The sequence below is a fragment of the Leptodactylus fuscus genome, chromosome 2 (assembly GCF_031893055.1).
Source record: "Leptodactylus fuscus isolate aLepFus1 chromosome 2, aLepFus1.hap2, whole genome shotgun sequence".
Classification (NCBI taxonomy): Eukaryota; Metazoa; Chordata; class Amphibia; order Anura; family Leptodactylidae; genus Leptodactylus; species Leptodactylus fuscus.
In genome coordinates, this window is record NC_134266.1 from 68,786,612 (window position 1) to 68,808,010 (window position 21,399).

General features: G+C 41.2%; 1 protein-coding gene across 1 annotated transcript in view; it reads left to right on the top strand.

The window, feature by feature from the left end:
- ORAI2 (ORAI calcium release-activated calcium modulator 2) overlaps positions 1 to 13,585 on the top strand; it is a 35,321-nt gene extending 21,736 nt beyond the window's left edge. Inside the window, exons 2-3 of the mRNA XM_075263958.1 lie at positions 2,865 to 3,103; positions 10,667 to 13,585. Of these exons, the coding sequence (XP_075120059.1) occupies positions 2,879 to 3,103; positions 10,667 to 11,215 (774 nt within the window). The 5' untranslated portion in view covers positions 2,865 to 2,878 and the 3' untranslated portion in view covers positions 11,216 to 13,585. The remainder of the gene's footprint in view (positions 1 to 2,864; positions 3,104 to 10,666) is intronic.
- The last annotated feature ends 7,814 nt before the right edge of the window (positions 13,586 to 21,399 follow it).

Genomic DNA, 21,399 nt, shown 5'->3' on the forward strand with positions numbered 1-21,399 from the left:
ATCAGTCCTCAGTCTGCCAATGCATCTGCATTGGGAAAATGAACACTGATAGCATATCTCCCAACTTTTGAAGAACCGAAAGAGGGACAAAATGTGCGGCAAATTTAGCCCCACCCACTTTTGTGTTGACTCCACCCACTCGTTAATTTTTCATGTGCCCGCACACAGTATAATCCTCCTACAGTCACCCGTAAATTATATGTCCCCTCTCTATCTCTCCCCCAGTTTCATATACACCCTTCATCTGCCCCCAGTTTCATGTCCCTCTTCCATCTCTGCCCCCAGATTCATGTCCCTCCATCTCTGCCCCCAGATTCCTGTCCCTCCATCTCTGCCCCCAGATTCATGTCCCCCAATCTCTGCCCCCAGATTCATGTCCCTCCATCTCTGCCCCCAGATTCATGTCCTCTCCATCTCTGCCCCCAGATTCATGTCCCCACATCTCTGCCCCCAGATTCATGTCCCACATCTCTGCCCCAGATTCATGTCCCTCCATCTCTGCCCCCAAATTCATGTCCTCTCCATCTCTGCCCCCAGATTCATGTCCCCCATCTCTGCCCCCAGTTTCATGTCCACTCCATCACTGCCCCCAGATTCATGTCCCTCCATCTCTGCCCCCAGATTCATGTCCCCACATCTCTGCCCCCAGATTCATGTCCACTCCATCTCTGCCCCCAGATTCATGTCCCTCCATATCTGCCCCCAGATTCATGTCCCCACATCTCTGCCCCCAGATTCATGTCCCACATCTCTGCCCCCAGATTCCTGTCCCTCCATCTCTGCCCCCAGATTCATGTCCCCCATCTCTGCCCCCAGATTCATGTCCCCCATCTCTGCCCCCAGATTCATGTCCTCTCCATCTCTGCCCCCAGTGTCATGCCGTCCTCTCCATCTCTGCCCCCAGTGTCATGCCGTCCTCTCCTTCATCTGCCCCCAGATTCACGTTCCACCTCCACATTAAACTTACCTTCTCCTCCGCTCCCTCGCCGCTCTCTGCCCGCCTCTCTCGCTGACACATGCGGCTGAAGGAAGGAGCTGACACATGTCAGCTCCTCGCTTCGCCGCTGCCCGCCTCTCTCCCTGACACATGCGGCTGAAGCTGCTCGTGTGCTCACTTCGCCGCTGCGTCTCTCTCTCGCTGACACATGCGGCTGAAGCGAGGAGCTGACCTGTGTCAGCTCCTCGCTTCGCCGCTGCCGCCGGCTCCTGGCTTGTACATCGCGTCTACAAGCCAGGAGCCGGCGGCAGCAGCGAAGCGAGGAGCTGACACAGGTCAGCTCCTCGCTTCAGCCGCATGTGTCAGTGAGAGAGAGACGCAGCGGCGAAGCGAGCAAGCGAGCAGCTTCAGCCTCTGGACGCAGATCTGAGTTGAAATCGGGACATACCTCCCTCCAACCGGGACCGCGGGATATGTCACCCAAATCGTGACTGTCCCGCGGAAATCGGGACGGTTGGGAGGTATGCTGATAGTCAAGGCTCCTGGCCCACCGGGGGATTCATCGGCTCCCCGCGGGCCAATCCGACCCTGCCCACAAATCTGACTTTTTTCTCCACCCAAAAGAGTGGATACCAGACAGAAATGCTCCAGACACACACCTGCAGATGGTTTTTACAACCCATTGAAATCAATTGGTTTTAAAACGGACTGTTTGAAATCAACTTTTGAGGATTTTGAGACTGATCTGACACGGAGAGACAAATGCAGATGTGAACCCATCCTGAAACAAACACTCAAGCAAAAACACTTTATTCCATCCCTGTCCCCATCACATGATTATCTGACACAGTCTAGGCTTCTTTCATGTTTACTACACTTATAACCCTACAATCTGGCTTTTTGCAGCATCCTGACTTTTTTTTGTATTTCTCCTTCTCTTTGCTTTTTCTATTAATCCCATGATTCATCAGCACAGCATCATAAGGACAGCTAGAAGCTGTGTAATTCTCCTTCTTTCTATATTTTCCTAGATATCTAAGGGGGCGTTCACACTACCGTTGGTGTCTGCTCAGCATTGTCCATGGCAATTTCCTATACAAGATTTTAGCAATAGACACTAGCTGGTCCGTTTGCAATTTCCATTCATTTCAATGGGATTTTATCTTGTGTCCTTTAGTGTCCGTTTACAACCATGTGCGTTTTTTCAAGTGGACAAAAAATCCTACATGCCGGACTTTTCTGTCTTTTTGAAAAAAAGGACAGCAAGTGTACTTTATTTTTTTAACATTGAGGTCTATGGGCAACGGACATATAACAGACAGTAACTGATAGCCATCAGGTTTTTTTTTTTTTTTTTTTGTGTGTGAACACCTTCTGAATGGACACCAATGGCAGTGTGAACCCTACCTTAGAGACAGTCAGTCTGTGCTGTGTTCTCATTCTCCATAACTGTGTGACAGGAACTTTCTGCTCATCAGTACAGGTAGTTAGTGACAGAAGTTTGTCTTCTCCTTGGGAGAGCCTTGGTGTTAGTCTATCATAGTCAGGGACTTGTACAGTATTCCATGTAGAGAATAACTGGTCAGAATGACCTAACTGGAACAAAGGGATTTAGTTAGAAAAGAATAACTAAATAAGGTAATACAGGTTGCAAAATATATATTGGAAAAAGGGGTGAAAATGATGCAAAAAAAATCGAGTGCTTTATGAACTTTGTTTTGTCTTTATTCTTTCTTGTTACTCTGCTCCTGTGTCCTTTGAACTAGTGGTAGGTGGGAAGATGAGTGTAAGTTATTGGCTAATAAAAAATAAATTTAGTCCACCTATAACTGATATAAATATAAAGTTAGATTTGTTCTACTGTTACTGTATTATATAGTATTATTCCTGCTGTTTGGCATCTTACTGATATTCAATTGTTTTTCAGCATTAGAAGCAAACATGAGTAGTGAACTAAATGTCCCAGTGGATCCCTCCACTCCCGCCGTCTCTGAGCGCGGCAACAAAGGTATGGACTACAGAGACTGGGTTAGACGCAGCTATCTGGAACTGGTGACATCCAACCATCACTCAGTGCAGGCCTTATCCTGGAGGAAGTTATATCTTAGCAGAGCCAAGTTAAAGGCCTCTAGCAGGACTTCAGCTTTGCTTTCTGGATTTGCTATGGTAAGCATTTGGGATTTTTTTTACGGAATTGTAATGGAGTCTACTAGAATTGAAGTTTATGACATGTTAAAGGGGTATTCCCATGACGCTTGTTCACTAATCTGCAGGCTGTTGTGCTCTCTTCATTTCCTGCTTTTCTCGGCACATAGGTGGGCGGGGTTTCACTTGCACTGGATTGGTTGTAAATGAATTACCACAGTGTGAAGCTGATGTAGCAGAGCTGGATTTGAGTCAGTTTGCTTTACATACAGAGGTAACGGACTCCCTATCTCAGCCCTTATCAGCCAAATTCAATTAAACTGACTGATAAGAGCTCAGAAATCCCGGAGCTCTCACCTCCCCTATCTGAGAAGCTCCGCTACTTAAAAGACACATATAGCTCAGAGCTGCTCCCAGCCCCTCCTTCCCTCCTGAGAGCAGGCAGCTACATCACTTGACAAATGAGCAGATAATCCCAAGGGCCATAGAAACAGAGTGTAAACAATTAAGTGAATAAATTAAGATAGCGGCACAACAAAGCAGTTTTGATAAAGAAATGCATTTAGGAAAAGTCTTAAATCCGCATAAACTAGCAGTATAGAGTTGGAAACCTTGTAATGGGACAACCCCTTTAAGGTCATCCTCTTAGCGATCAATAATGATCACGGCCCCCTCTGCAGCTTTTCCTATTGTACATAGGGAGCCTATGTGTGATTTGATGCAATATAATGTAATAAAGTACATTGTATTGGAAATCAGCAGATCCCAAGTTCAAGTCCCCTTGTGGAAAAAAGTAGAAAAAAAAAAAAGGGCAAATTAAAATTACATTTTAATTTAAAAAACACAAAATGTAAATCAACTAAAATAAACAATCATGTTAGGTACCCCCATATGTGTAGAAGTCTGCATTATTCAAAAATAGTGCTATTTAGTGCTATAATGACTCGCCATGCAGAGTAATGTCATTTTTATTATAGAGTGAACACCATAGTAACAAAATGCCAACAAATAATTATAGAATTCTGGGTATTTTCATATGGGCCCCCCAAAATCTTAAATAAGCTAATCAAAACATTGCATGTACCCCAATATGATACCAAATGAAAGTACAACTCATCTTGCAAAGAATAAGACATCCCTTAACTTTGTCGACAGAAAAATAAAAAAGTAAAAAATTTTGGAAATCGGAGGAAAATCTGAAAAAAGTTGGCAAGCATTAACCCTTAAGTACTATCATGGTGTCTATCGTACACCACTATCATACACATATTATTGTGATAGACACATGATAGTATTTAAGGGTTAATGTACAAACCACTCTGCGTCCTTAAAGGATAAAAATTGCTGACCTATCCATAGTATAGGTCATTCCTATCAGATTGATGGGGGTCTTACACCCACTGATACTCACCAATCAGCTAATTGAAGGGGTTGTGATGCTCTGAAACAGGGACATCATTGTTTAGTGGCCATGAATGGTACTGCAGCTGTCCCCTATTCACGTGAATGGGACTGAGCAGCAGTAACCAGGCACAATCACTAAACACTGCAACGGTCCCTACTTCTGGAGCGCTGCAGTCCCTTCAATAAGTGGATCAGTGGGGGTGCCAAATCATAGAAGTTACTGTTTTTTTTTTATGTAGATTGTGAGCCCCATATAGGGATCACAATGTACTTTTTTTTTTTTTTTTCCATTTAAGTATGTCTTTGTAGAATGGGAGGAAATCCAGGCAAACACAGGGAGAACATACAAACTCCTGGCAGATGTTGCTCCTGGTGGGATTCGAACCCAGGACTCCAGCACTGCAAGGCTGCAGTGCTAACCACTGAGCCACCATGTTGGCCCTAGAAGTACCGTATTTTTCGGACTATAAGACGCACTTTTTTTCCCCCAAATTTCGGAGGAAAATGAGGGTGCGTCTTATAGTCTGAATGTGGAGTGGGTTTGCGGCATGGCCGCGCTACTGTCACCGCTGGTTTTCTTCAGCGGCAGTATCGCGGCAATCTGCAGGCCCCGGCAGCTAAGACAGTCCCCGGCATCTGCTGTAATAGACCGGCGGATGCCGGGGAGTGTCTTAGCTGCCGGGGCCTGCAGATTGCCGCGCTACTGCCGCTGAAGAAAACCAGCGGTGACAGTAGCGCAGCCATGCTGCAAATCCGCTCCTCCTCCGCAGGTCCTGGCAGTCAGTTAGCCCCGGGGCCGGTCCCCACCGGCCCCATACCTTTAGTGATGCAGGCCGGCTCCTGCACGGCGAGGCCGCAGGAGCCGACCTGTTCCGATGACAGCCGGGAGCTAATGAAGGCTCCCAGGCCTGTCATAGATATATATTACTATCGCGGCTGGTCTATGACCCTCAGCGATAGTAATGTATAGAATCTCCCATAGACGGCAATACACTTGTATTGCCGTCTATGGGACTTGCAATCAAATGATTGCAGGTTCAAGCCCCCTAGGCGGGGGATATTAAAATAGTAAAAAAAAAAAAAAAAACACTTAAAAAAAATATAATAAAAAATAAAATAAATAAAAGTTCACCTCCTTTCCCTAGAATACATATAAAAGTATAACATTACTGTGAGACATACACATTAGGTATCCCTGTGTCTGAAAATGCCCGGTCTACTAATATTTTTATGTACAGTGAACGTCAAAATCAAAAGTGCTAAACTGCCGGGTTTTTCTCTCTGTTTTGCCTCTGAATTAAATAAAAGGTGATCTAAGCAATAAACATTTCCCAAAATGGTATATCTAAAAAGTACACCTGGCCCCACAAAAAAAACGCCCTATACATCCCCGTACAGCTGCAGGGTCACCTGTCAATGTGGCCTTGCAGCTGTTCCAAAACTACAACTCCCATATATTAAATATTTTACCATTTTTTGCCTGAAATTTTTTTTTCCCTATTTTTCTCCTCTAAAACCTGGGTGCGTCTTATAGTCCAGTGCGTCTTATAGTCTGAAAAATACGGTAACTGTTTTATGTGCTGGGATCCAATTTCTTTCTTCTCATCAGCTTTTATCAACATGAATACTCATTGTTGGATGTATCGGTCAAATTCAATGTACTGTAGACACAAAGTTACAGCAAATACCATAAAAAAAAAACAAGGGAGAAAAAATACTTCAACGCTTTCTCTTATTAGCTTACTTATTTTCTGTGAAAGACATTTTGCTTCTGAGTGTCAATAGGATAAGACGTTTTCTCCCATAATTAATATGATCATGAATGAGATGATGAGATGAATATGTCATCACTTTTATGTTGACAACCCCATTGTCACAGTGAGGAGAATGAACATTTTAACAGTCAGTAGAAATGTCCATTTTCCTGCCATCTGCAGATTTACAGGATCTTTCAAAACCCCATCAATATATCAGCTTTTTTAGACACAAAAATAATTGTGGTTTTGAATCTTGGACTTGTAACAAAATCTGAAGACAATGTTTCATTTCCCTCACTAAATAAGGACAATTTTATTGTCTTGGTGAGTCGTCTTTGAAGCTTGACAGAGCATCACGGATTTTGAAAAGAATGTTTGAGACGATCAATTTAACATTGTGACAACCTGTCAAAAACAGGTTTTTATGTTACTAGGCCAACATAATAATTCACACTTCTGAAATAAATAAATTCCAAAACGAATGAGTCATGGAAATCTCTAGTCATCGTGTGATATTTCTCTATTTCCACCATACGCTCAGGCATTTTTAGGCAGCACTGATATGTAAATTGCAAAGAATAGTAAAATGTTTGACAGAATCGCGTCCGAAGACTCGCTCCATAGAAAGAAACAAAAGTACTTGTACTAGAGATATGAGAAGACAGGGAAAGGCTGCAGTCACCACTATTCTCTACTATATGTACAGCCATTAGATATTAAGTACAATAAAGCATTGGGAAAATGGGATCACTATATAAAATGGGAATGGGATCACTATATATATATATATATATATATATATATATATATATATATATATATATATATATATAGATATACAATTAGTACTTGGCAGAGCCAAATCCTAGAAGCCGAAACATTAGTCCAGTGTGGTCTGTGAATGAATTCATTAACTCCTTGTTGCTTGTTAATGGTCGCATGGTTTTAGGCAAATTGTGCAGCCATTAACATGCACCAACAGGTTTAGAATCGATTTTCTTGTGAAGTCTGCTGACCTTGATGTTTTGGTCCGATAACGTCCATATCCTGTTTGTGGCTCGCCTGTGTGACAATTGCTAAATGCAACGCTAACCATAGAACACTGACTGTCTGTAAATGTATAGTTAACCTTTATAGTGAACACTGAAAGATGATGGCGCAGGTATATACAGTATCAGACATTAGCTCCATGGGAGTGTGGAAATGCAAGTTGTATTCCCTATTAATCTTGACTTCAGCCGAGCATGTAGTTGGTCTGCTATATGCTCTGTCACACATGGTAGACAAGCTGTTGAATTTCCATCAGGAATATTCAGTAGTTATTCTGATTCACTGGTGCTTCTTGTGGAGGCTTCTCTGTAAGTATCACCATCGTTCTTCAGTAAAACCCACAACAATAACTGACATGGTATGGGTTAAAACTCGCATAACACGTCACTTGGCGCTGTGGGTTTTAAACCAAAATGATAATCATTTTGGATAATGAGTGGTCAGATATCTGACTTGTATATGCCATGAATGGTCGGTCACAGCTAGCCGACAACAGACTTGGCCAAACATACCAGCGTTTGGCACAATTGTCCACTTCTTGCCAAGCATCAGCCACCTTGTGCAGCTTCGCTGTGCTTTCTTTTTTTAACAACTTACTGTCCATTGGTCGGACAATTCAGTTGTTAATGTTGATGGAAGGATCATTTATTTCACCCTATCATCTATTGGACGTCTGCATGGTGGCCATGCGAAATTGAATGTGTAGTCCCAACATAAGGATGAGATTTAGTGAAGTCTGATTCACTCTTCTGCTTCTGAGCATTGCAGTGGGCTACTGGCCTGTTAGTTCATGGCAACTAACCTTTCTGCGAGTACACTCAGAGTGACCCCAGTTTTAGGGACCGTCCACACAGACTAATCTGTATGTGCTACATGTTTTTTGCAGATTCTGCTGCAGACTTAATCTTCTGTTAAACAAACATAAACCGATGGAAAGAAACTTCTGTCTTGTTTTAGTTATAGTGAGATAGATGGTATTCCATCTGCATCCTTCTTTCTGTCAGCTTTTCAGTCAGTTGTACTGATCCTATGATGGATGAAGGCAGTGTGAATGTAGCCTAACATGATTTTTTTTTATATCCTATATAAACCTGCCTTCTTTGTGTAGGCTCTAGAAGTGTTTCCCTAAATTATAAGCAAAAGTCAACCAAGAAACAGATGGAAAAATCACATTTAAATCCCAAATGTGATGTTAAATTTGGATAATATGTTTTTACTGGAAGGAAACCAGAGTTTTTATTTCTATTTATTTCATGTTTTCTGAAACATTGTCTCTTACACGATCAATGCCAGTGTACTGGTGGGAAAGGTCCTTTTGTGGGCTGGAAACATGTCCAGTTGTTTACCAAAAATGACAGAATGGCAAATTGCCAGAGGTTTGACTACTATTCTATTTTTTTTTCCAGAGTTTAATGTTCTCTTCTTTATTTTGTAATAAGATCTATAACCTGTATGATTCAAGAAATTGGATCATATTATAGAAAAACACCGGGTAAAACTACTACTAAAAAAGTCTTGGTCGTAGCGGTGGCCAGGAAACTTAACTTAAATTTAGCAACTAATGCCAGGCAGCTGATGCCAAGGCAAATATAATCAAGGGAAACATCAAGAGCAACATGACAAGAGCATAGTTTTGTACAAATCAGTATTCAAACCACATATGGGCATCTGTATTTGAGTAGAGATGAGCGAACACTATTCGAAACAGCCGTTTCGAATAGCACGCTCCCATAGAAATGTATGGACATAGCCGGCATGCGGGGGTGGGTGGGGTTTTAAGCGTCCGGCCGCCGGCAAAGTCTACGTGCCGGTCGCTTCCATTCATTTCTATGCGAGCATGCTATTCGGAACGTCTGTTCCGAATAGTGTTCGCTCATCTCTATACTTGAGGCTAAGTTGAAGACTCCACCAGTCTATGGGTTACCAAATGATGTAGAGCTGGTCGCAGATGTGAACCCAGCCGAAGGCCCCTTTCAGATGACCGTGGTGTGGATTCGTGAGCTATCTGTTTATTTCATGGATAGCACACTGACCCATTCTTTTCTATGTTTTTTACGGTTCTGTCCAGGCCACTTCAGATAGGACAGGTCCTATATCTGTCCCATATTGCGGCTTGTGCTTCCGTGGCTCCTATTCATTTAATAGAAGGAGCTGCGGAAGCTCGACCTGTGCATGTGCCCCCTTGTACAGCCTGTGCTTTTATTCACGGCAGACCGGTTGCAACATGGTCGCCTGCAACCGGTCTTAGAAAGACATAGCAGAACTATACTGGATGCAGAAGTGGATTAGAGTACAGAGACCGGTTATCAAATTTAGGCTTATTTAGTTTGGAGTAAGACTGTTTAGGGGCGACCTATCCACAATGTACAAGTATATGAATGGACAATGGAGAGATCTCTATAGTGATTTTTTACACCCAAGCCTGTGACTATGTCAGGGGGGAATCAACCAGATTTAGGCCGGGTTCACACGGAGTTACGTGCTGCGAGATTTGGCACGTAGACGCCGCGTGACCCTTTGCGTGCCGTACACGCTCCCATTCATTTCAATGGGAGCGGGGAGCGTATGCGGTGAATAAATGCACGGCCGCAAACTAGCGCGGTGCATACGCTCCCCCCTCCCATTGAAATGAATGGGAGCGTGTACGGCACGCAAAGGGTCACGCGGCGTCTACGTGCCAAATCTCGCGGCACGTAACTCCGTGTGAACCCGCCCTTACAGGGAAATAGAAGGTCACTATTGGTGTAGGCAGTGGTTTGTACTGTAAGGGTATGTTCACATGGAGTTTTTTGCAGGCAGAATCCGCCTCAAAATCCGCCTGCAAAAATGGATCCCATTGACTTAAATGGAGCCGCTTGCTTTTTTTTCCCCAATAGCTATTAGCGTAAAAAAGAAGGAACATGACCCATCTTACCACGGATTCCTTGGCTGAGTAAGCTGCGGCTCGAGACACGCTTATGTTTAGGCCCATTCATTCGGGCCTAAACAGGAGCGGGATGCCACAATGGTAGCAGCGCCAAAAAAAACACATCAAAATCTTTCCGCCATGTGAAGGAGCCCTTAGAAGAGTGAGACAGTGGAAATGTAAGATGTTGTAATGTTTATTTTATTGAACAAGTTCAAAACGGATTGTTTTTTTGTATGACTACTACATTTCTGGAGATGTATCTTTGATTCAGGGATGTATTTTCATGCTTTATATAGTCAAGATTTTTTTCCCTAATATGAGGCAATAAGCATCAGGGTTCTTTAGCCTTCCTCTGGATCAACACACACTGCAGTTGATAGTGTAGACTTTTTCAGTCTTATCAGATATGTTGTATATAGTACATTACTGTTGCAAACTTCTTACCATTTTTATGTTGTTTTCCAGGTGGCTATGGTTGAAGTCCAACTTGAGATGAAATATGACTACCCCAAACCGTTACTCATTGCGTTTAGTGCTTGCACCACAATACTGGTGGCTGTCCACTTATTTGCACTCCTGATCAGCACCTGTATACTTCCAAATGTTGAGGCAGTGAGTAATATCCATAACTTGAACTCTGTCAACGAATCACCCCATGACCGTATGCATCCTTATATTGAACTGGCCTGGGGTTTCTCCACAGCTCTCGGGATCCTCCTGTTTCTTGCTGAGGTTGTGTTGCTGTGCTGGATCAAATTCTTACCTATAGACTCGCCACAAGTTCGCAATGAAACTGCTTCAGCACAGAGGCAAAGTTCTGATGCAGGTTTTACCTCTGCACTAGTGTCCACCATCATTATGGTACCTGTGGGCATTATCTTTGTCATATTCACAATTCACTTTTACCGTACACTGGTGAGGCACAAAACAGAGCGTCACCACAGAGAGATTGAAGAGCTCCACAAGTTAAAAATCCAGCTTGATGGACATGACCGAGGTGTAAATGTGGTATGAAGATCAGTGGTCAATAGACTTAGGTTCATGGGTCTATTTTACTGAAAACTTCAGAGATTGGGCTGACTTTTAGTCCTGTGGGTCGTAGCTGTGGAGATGCGTTCCAAGCTGCGGTTGATTTCTGCATTGTCACATTGAACATTACAGGTTGCAAAAGGGACAAAGTCTAAAGGGAAAAGTTGTATTGTTTACATATGGGACCTAAAGTGCTTACTTAAAAAAGGCATAAAAATAATATAGGATTTTTAGATTTTTGGTAGGTTCCAAAATGTTTACTAAAGGTTTTTAGTTTAGTGTCCTTTATTGTTGTCAGGCATTTTCAGTGCGTAACTGGGATTTCAGCAAATCATCTTCAGCCTTAGAAGAGATCAGACAAAACTCCCAAGTTCATGTAAATTATTCATTAAAGGGGTTCTCCACTTTGGAAGTGGTCTTTTCTGGCAGTGAGATTGTAGCAGCGCCACCACAGGGGAAACTAAGCATTACACAGCATTCAGAGGGTTGCCTGGCTAATTTAGGCGAGAATAGGTCCTCCAGAAAGACAGATTTTCCGTGTAACTGCTCACCACCCTGGCTAATAAACCAACATCCCCACTTTACCAGTTCAGTTTCCCTATTGGTGTACATGAAAACTGCTTTTCTAAACTGGATAACCCCTTCTAACTACAAGGAGGCCTGAGTAAGTTTAGTTTTTACACCATATGTTCTTATAGTACCTGAGCTTAAAAATGCATAAACTTTGGAGTTCAACCTAAATGGAAGGATGAGGGGTGTGCTGACCGGGCTCATTTTATATAGAGTATTTTTGACCTGAGTAAGGTGCCTTATACAGAGCGAATATAGGTTGTGCCATTTTAACAAATGGGACTGCTGAAATTCTGTAATGTACAGTATGCTAGAGGTAGACAAATGCCACCAGTGCCCTTTATAGGGTACTGACTCTCTGGGCATGGTAAGTCTTGATAGTGCATAACATTTACATGAATTTGGATGGGCGCTTTAGTTATGAAGCAAGCAGTTTCCTTTTTTATCAAGAAAATGGCATTAAAGTTTTGCCCAGGATTGAAAAAGATGCCAAAATCCTGCAAAGATGGTCAAATAAAAAAATCTCTATACACCTATTCAGTTCTCTGCCATGCTGTGATGGTGTCATGTACATGATGGCTGAGGCCAAGAACTCTGATCATATGGATGTATACATTGCATGTCATCATTGCAATCACAGGGACACTAGAGCAGCATCTCTTGCATTTGTGAGAAAACCCCTTAAGATAAATATTGAGAGCTATCATACTATGTACTAAACTATCCATCCTTATCTGTATCTTAACAGGAATCTGTCACATTGTTTGCGCATTACACTGAGGCACCATAATACTTATAGATAGTCCAGTAGAGTCACCATTTAAAGGGGTCGCCCCATCTCAGCCTCTCAGCAAGGCTGTATGCAGTGTCTGCTTATCACTTCTTGTATTTCTCTTCCTCCCCACCCCTCCTGCTGAACGGGACAAACAACACTTCCGCAAGTCAGATAATCTGCAGATTCATGTACAGAATGGACTCTATGTTATCTGTGTGTTTACATAAAGAGATAACAAATTCAGCTTTATCAGCAAAGTGCAAATATCTGAACGGATTGTCCTGGCACTGAGTGAGTGACGTCACTTGTCCTATAGGTCTGTAGTTATAGCAATGCTGTGTAAACAATGGAAGGAATAAATTCACATAGCAGGCAAACAAAGCAGAATTTCTAAAGCAATATATTTAGGAAAAGGCTTCAATTTACATAAGCTACCAGTATAGATAGGATCCTTGAAATGGGACAACCCCTTTAATTTGAAGAGCTGTTTTGATGCATATAGGGGTGTGCCAGAACCTCTGTATGCAAAGGCCAGGAATTACCTGGAATGCCAGAACCTCTGTATACAAATACCATGGAGTCTGTGGTGTTCCCCCATTGCACCTGGGTTCATTTGCATATTTCCAAAAACAACTTCTTGAAGGAAACAATCTGTCTATGTCTTCTACAATGCATTGTGACTGGTTTGGTATCAGTCTTTCTAGTGTTGACAGACTCCCTTTAACACCTGTAACCACTTCTTATACCCAGAATTCCCACTCAATAAAATACAATACAGACATATGGGTAAGTTGGATTTCTGCAAACCTCACCCAATAGTATTCATTCTCGCACAACTTGAGGGTAGGACTTAATGCATTGATTTTACTTACTGAAATATTGGTACTATGGATATAAGGGATACTGGGCAATCATTTAATTACATATAATAAGTATAACGATATAAACTATTTAATTATTAGAAAAGATCTATATGAGACAGATATACAAACAATATATGTTACAATAAAGAGCTCTAAATGTAAACACGTGGTGTATATATGTATTTTTACTGAATGTACATTTTATTATATTTGCATTGTTTTATTTGTGGTTTATATTGTACTTATGGTCATTTACATGGTTGATACTTACAGTATATGACATTTTACACATGCAAAAATTGTCACCATGTAATTTTTGCGATACCTATAAATACGGTGCCTTTTGAAATACAAGTGAATAGAAATACTAATAAAATCTCTTTCATTTTACAACAGGACCAGATATGTGCCAGATTATAACATGTTCTAGGGAATTGGATGATCATACATACATTCATCAAATTAAACTAATATCTAATATAACTATTTTAACAGCTTGTTCAACAACTGTTTGAGGGAGTACACGGCATGTCTTTACTATCGTGGTGTGACCAGTGGACCGTGTAGTGGGTATGGGGGGCTTCCTGCTATTCCCCTGTTGTCGGGATAGAAAGGAATCCCGGTGTGGGATATCAGCTATCCGATCCTATTGTTCTTAGGGAGATAAAGCACCACCAGAGGAGTCTTGCAGCTGCTTTCTCCCCTCCCTGAGCTAAGTGTGCATGTGTATGAGGTGTCAAGAGAGATAGCTGTCATCCAAACAAGAGATTGACCATTGATTGTTTATTGTGTATGGCTAGTCTATATAGTAGTCACAATCATTATGACAGACAGACAGACACACAGATTTTGACTACCTAATATAGTAACCCGTGAGTCTCTGTATGTTGCTACAATATTGGGCTATCAAAATTAGATTAAAAAAAAAAGTGTCAAATTAATAAGGCTAAGGAACTACAAATTATACCCAATGTACGACAGCAATATGAGAGTTCATTATGTTACAGATAGTAGGTACCCAAACAATCAGTTTTTCTTTCCCATACATATAGACATCTGCTTAAAGGCACAATAGGAAGATTATATCCCACATCCCATATTTGTTTGTCTTTGATCAGACATTACCTATGGTACACAGTACTCATACCTGCACTCAGTCTCATTTGACAATGCATAAATTACCAATACACTTGAATGTGTAGGACACGCCTTAGGCTTGGTTCACATCTGCGTTCGGTATTGTGTTCGGGGAGTCTGCTTGGGGACCTCTCTGAATGGAATATTGAAAGCATTAAAAAGTGGTTAGCAGAGAAACCACATGGACCCCATAGACTATAATGTGTGCAAGGAGCACTTTTCTCTCCGCATGATTTGTGCGGACACTACGCAGAAAACACAAGGACCCCATTTTAGTCTATGGGGTCCGTGTGGTTTCTCTGCTAACCGCTTTTCAATGCGTTCATTATTCCCTTCGGGGGGGTCCCCAAGTGGACTCAGTGTGAACCAGGCCTTAGATCAGAGGTTCTACGAACATTTTACATTCTATGTTTTTCTAGTCTATGTCTTCTTTGTTTATACTTAGTTAGGTCTTGTGTCTTGTTTCAGTTTTCTTCTTGGAATCTCTCAAATCTTTGCTCTAACTCTCTAAATAATTTACTGAGTTCCTCCACTTTACTCCATTGAATAGCTGAAGATTTATTTTTCCCTATACTGCCTTCAATTAGTCTATAATATTACAAGATTCTGAATTTTAATACTACTAATAGTCGAGTATTTAGAGATATCAAGGAATAGCTGAAGAGCTTGTACAACATTCATGTCTATTTTTCCCCCAGATAAATAGAGCTGCATATAGGGTTAGACTTTTGCATTCAGGTGCCAGTCCTTTTGCAAATAAAATGGTTTCCTCGCAGCGATGTCACTTGTATATTTACTCTCCATCAACTGACCTGTCTTGTTTGCATATTCTAGAAATGCAGGTGTACTGAAGCTTGAAATCTATACAAAAATACACCGCAGCCAACTCTTCCTGTACTTTACACAGGTCACTTCTTTCTTTCCTGGCACAAACCTACGTTAACATTGGAGAGATGTGTATGGAGAGTAAATTTGCTTTGCAAAATATAATTGATATCCAGGAAGATAAAAATGAAAGGAGCAGGATATCCAATATGATGCAAGTGAAATAAAAGCAGCTATACAATTTTAATCCAAGTCAGCAGACGGCTTTTCCTGATGATCTCCCCATACACATGCATGCTCAGTGCTATAATATCAATGGGGTGAGGGGAATAATTTACTAACAGACAGCTCTGGTGGCGGCATATCTACCTTGAAAACATAAGGAAGAGGTGTGGAAACTCAGCATGGCTTTTAGCTACTGTTAGGTAAAATGGGAACGCTCCCAGATTGGCAGGTTGAGGGTTAAAGGGGTGTTCTGACTCATATTTTTATTATTTAATAGTGTTACTATTAGGTGCTATGAGTGCTACCATAAACAGCAAGCATAAACACAATAAAGGACTCGCCATTTTTAGTGGCGGCAGTTCTGGACTTTTAGGCTAAGGCCTCACGGGACGATCTGCAGCACTTTGAACAGAAAGTTCATGGAGTTTTCCTCCCCAGACTTTCTGTTAGAATTACATTGGCGTTCATGTGAACATTTCTGTCCGCACCCGTAGATCTAGCGTGAGAAAGCTCTGTGGACCAAAACCTCCTGTTGTTGCTACTGATCTACCGTTTCCAATGTTCATACATGGCGTATAACCCGTGCAATTACATTATCACAAACTAAAACATTTTTTTTCACTTGGATACATTGTGTGTGCGGCAGAATTATTTATTGCTCTGCTATTGGGGTTGGAGGACCCTTTTTCTTGCCTGCACCACTATTACATTGTTTTTGTTTTGAGTGTGCAGTACCATTGTCTACTCTAGATGAAACGCAAAGTGGGCATGGGATTCGTATGCAAATGGTAGCATTTCCAGCCCGTGGGTCCCTGGCCTAATATATAGGTCACCAGTGACGTCCCTTTTGTGCTATGAGACCATTGCAGCAAATCACAGGGCTCAGTGGTGATCACATCACAACAGGCAACCACGTGACTGTCGTGATGTCCGACTTGTGATTTGCTGCAGTGATCACCTAATGCAGCATAATGTCAGGGGGACTTGTAAACTGAAGATTGGAGCTGCCGCTGCTGGGAGCGGAGGACGAGGGAGCAGTGACAAAGGTGTTTTTTTTTTTTTTTTTTTTGGTTTATGGCCCCTTTAGGAGCACCATTAAATAATACCCCTTTAATGCACTGTATATGGTAACATGTTATGTTTTTCCATACGTTCAGTATAAAGAAACTGCAGTTACCCAGTTGTCTCTGATCCCAGTGTATCAAAACTGTTCAAGAGATTGGTAACCTTGTCTCCCATGGCATGGCCTCTGGTAGTTTTAGGCAACAAGAACATTATTTTTGCTCAAACAGTTTTGATATTGGAGACATTGGTGAAACATTTCTGCATTCTAAGGCTACACATGAAAGGCGTTGCAAATGTCTATGGAGACTCGTCCATTTTTCACAGTTGCCTTGCAACCGAGGACTGCCCGTTTTCTCTGATCCTTCATACATTATAGTGTATGGAGGAAACTGAAAATGGGTAAAAATAAAGTATGACCTATATTTTGAAGGTCAGATTTCAACATTTGTGTGAATGCAGGCTTAGGCTAAGGTCATGTTTAGTGAAACGCATCTAACAAATGTTGCCTTATTTTTCATTGCTTTTCCACCACGTTTCATTTTCTGAAATGAAATCTCATTCACTTTGCTGAGACTTTAAATCGTTGCCTATTTTCTGCTGCGTTTCCACAGCTTGTAGATTATGTAAACTTAGTTGTATGCGCATTTTAGTGTCCAAGTTCCAGCCAGAAGACCTGGATTGACAACGTTCCTATTTGGAGGTTTTGTGGCCATGCACTAATTGTATCTTGTCAGATACATTGTTGTCAATGATATTCTTAAGGCACAACTAGAACTAGATTGTAGAATACATTTAGGCTCCTGTTGCCAAGATAGAAATTGCACAATTATCAGCAAAGTTGGTGAGTTTGTTCCTTACATACAGTATATGATTGTTTCTATTTGTCGTATGCCAATAATATAACTATAGCTTTGGTGAAGTTGTTCTGGGTTTGGTTTTTAACTTCTGATGCTCTAACATTGTACTTTAAACACTTTTTAAGTTGTCTTGCTAAGTGCTGAATGCTTATTTTACCTTGTGCGTATATTGCGGTAAAGAACGTACAGCTTTATTTGTATTAAACAAAAGTAATATACCAGTGCATTAAATAATTTTTGGTATATAAATATTAAATATATATAAATCTGTCTTTTTATATGTGTCTTATATACTTAATACATTTATACACTGAAGATGTTACAACATAGTAGTTATAGTAGTGACAACCCAAGACTTTCTATAGTGTTGCACTTACTGTAGAAGTCTACTTGCTTATCACTAGATCTCACCTATGGGGGCCACACAGTGGCTCAGTGATTAGCACTGCAGCCTTGCAGTTCTGGGGTCCTGGTGTTCAAATCCCACTAAGGGCAAAAAAAAAAAAAACATCTGCAAGGAGTTTGTATGTTCTCCCCCTGTTTGCTTGGATTTCCATCCTATATTCCAAAAAAGATATAATGATAGGGAAAAATTTAATATTCCAATATTTGGGGAAAGCCCTTTCTTTCCCAGCATGACTGTGCCCCTGTGCACAAAGCAAGGTCAATAAAGACATTGTTGGGTGTGTTAGAACTTGACTGACCAACACAGAGCTCTGACCTCAACCCAACTGAACACCTTTCAGATAGAACAGATATTACAAGCAAGGGCCTCTTGTATAACATTAATGTCCGACCTCACAAATGCCCTTTGGGATGAATTAACAAAAAATGGCTTATTATTTATTTCTCTAGCTTATATAGTGTCACTATCCAGGGAGAACATGCACATTTCAAAGTGCACATTCTAAAATCTGGTACACAGCCTTGCCAGAAGAGTGGGCGCTATTTTTGCTGCAAAGGTGGAGCCATTTCCATATTAATGCATATGGATTTAGAATTGGCTCATAAAAGCTCCTGTAGGTGTAATGTGTAGGCGTCCCAATACTTTTGTTCATATAAATATATCTGTTTTCTGTGGATCTGTGATGTTCTGTTGTATAATGGAGGTATTTCTACTTTAGAATCACTCTCCCTACTGATGCATATGGAGTACCTTTGCATGTTGCCACACAGACGCCTCGCACCTGCTTTATAGTACCTGATGAGTCAAATATGACGGAAACCTAACCTTTGCCCAGGATGTGAGTAAGTCTAGCTCCAGCTCTGCTTTATACAGAGCAAGTGCTGCAATAGAGTATCATTTTTAGACACTATTTCAAATATCTTTTTTTTTAATACCATGTATATATTTTCATGCTCTATAATATTGGCTGGAATTGAGAATGTCAATAAAATGTTTACATTAACCAAAGAACTTATTCTTAGTCGGCAGTGGTCAAAGTCAGTATACAATGTCTAATGTATTGTCCAGCAGTTTGCTGGACCCTTTACCGGGCCTGGTTTAAGTGAATCAGTTTTGTCATCAACATTGTTGTACAGATCCAGAAACTTTAGAAAGATGCAAGGTGTAAATTGTCATGAAGTCCATTTTCTTCACTAGTGACTGTATATGTTTTGTTTTGGTCCCCGGATATGTCACGTGACCATCCTTACGTTTCTCCTACTGACATTGCATCTTACGTGTGGATGAGTATTCAGTTTCTCTAGTCACACCTATGGAAGCCTTTGTTATTGGTGAACGCAGTAGTTAGAAGTTAAGTACTATAGCACTCACCTGGCTATGAGCGACCTCCCCTAGTGACACCACAGGCCCGCATGTCAACTACAGGGATCTTTCCTGGCAAAGATTTCAGACTTCAGAACCAGGAACTTTGCTGCAGTTTTTTTACTGTGCTGAAGGTGTTCAGAGACCAGATGTTACAGCAGTTAAAGAGCAGAACATAGCTGGGGACAGACACAATGCTTCGGCTATCATGGAGAAGCGATGCTTTCCTTCCGCAAACCTATATCCCCACTGTATTGAGTATGAGTCGGGGCCAACTAGTTGATGCTTCAAGTGCAACAAGCAACCACTCTTCACCATGCAATTCACGTAAGGGTGCATTCACACGGAGTAACGTGCCGCGTGATGTGGCACATATACGGCGTGTGAGATTTTGCTTGCCATAATTGTATACACCGCACTATTTTGCGGCCGCAAAATCACGGCCGCAAAATAACGCGGTGTATACGATCCAGACTTCCCATTGAAATCAATGGGAGCTTTCACAGCGAGCAAAATCTCACACGCCGTATACGTGCCACATCACGCGGCACATTACTCCGTGTGAATGCACCCTTCTCATTTTTCCATTGTGTTAAGTGAAGAGAAAATGAGGGTGGGGGAGGGTCACTTCAGACAGTAATAACTTGGGCATTATAAAATGTAGAAACTTCTATATGACACTAAGGATGCAGTTATTCTATGTACATTGAAGCTTTCCAGATGATTCACTTGATTAAAACACATTGGGATTGGGATATTTAGATGCTGCTCCAAAGAGGAATGGACAAGTCACTTATACAGTCACTGGTAAGAAGATTACTTTACCTTTATAATGCACCAAAGAATATATATATATATATATATATATATATATATATATACACATTTTGTGGGAGTGTCACTTTATGGTTAAAATTCAGCAAATCGCAGAAGTTTGAAGAGTTCAAGAACAGATTTCTAATGTTTCTATGGTTTGTTAAAAGATGAAAACTAAGGCTTGATTCACACCTTGGAGACCCCCCATCGGAAACCTAATCCACATAAAATAGTGGCTATCTTAGGAAAGCTTGCAGCGCTTTTCTCTTCACATTTTTCATGCAGAGATGGGAATGGAATCCCCAAATGCAGATGTGAACTGAGCTTTAGAATTGTGCATGGTCTTGTTATTCTTGATGATTTAGTTGTCAATCCAAATTGTCCGTCACTTGAGTTTGTCCATTTTGAAGAATGCCGCCTTCCCCATATTGTATTGAGTGTAAAATGTCATTGAAGTCAATGGGAGTCTTATATTTACACGTGTATTTTGCCAAAATACGTGTGCATTTACTCCGTGTGAACTACCCCTTAGCCTAAAGAGGTTTCCACAGAATCAAACCCCCCCCCCCCCCCCACTAATCGCAAGGACAGGAGTTTCCTATGGCCCATCTAAATAGAGCAACAATATCAGTACTACTCCAGTCAGTCTTAATGAAACCATTTGGTTTCCGCACGATAAATGCAGAGAGAAAAGTGGTACTTGCAGGACTTTGTAGGACTTTTCTCTCTGCATTTTTCAGGCGGAGAGGGGAACGGAATGGTCCGAACGTAGATGTGAATCGGGCCTTAGTCTGTCACATAGACTTTGCAGCAGCAGTGTACAAGAACAGCCATCCTGTGGATAGAGGACAATGATTTAAGGGACAGATCTACTTTTTAAACTATCAAATAAAAAAACATTTGTAATAGACACAAACAGTAACAATGAAAAATATCCTACAGTTTTGTGTATACAGCTCCTGATCAGTCCTGTGTGCCTCCATGGTTACAAACCTACGTAAATTCAGATTGTGTTATCTGTAGGTCACCGAGAAGGAACATATTATTAGTTAAAGAAAAAATGTTTTTGTTTATTTGACCAAATATGTTTAAGGTACAATTATTGGTTAGTATTGTCTTACTATATTTGCATATTAAATCTCTCAATGTAATTGAGAATTTGCACATTTTGTACATTTTTAAGCAAAACAGTGAATATACATCATTTGCATTGTTTTTACTGTCTTGTTATCACTCGTTCAAAGTTATATATAAAGCAATATGTACGG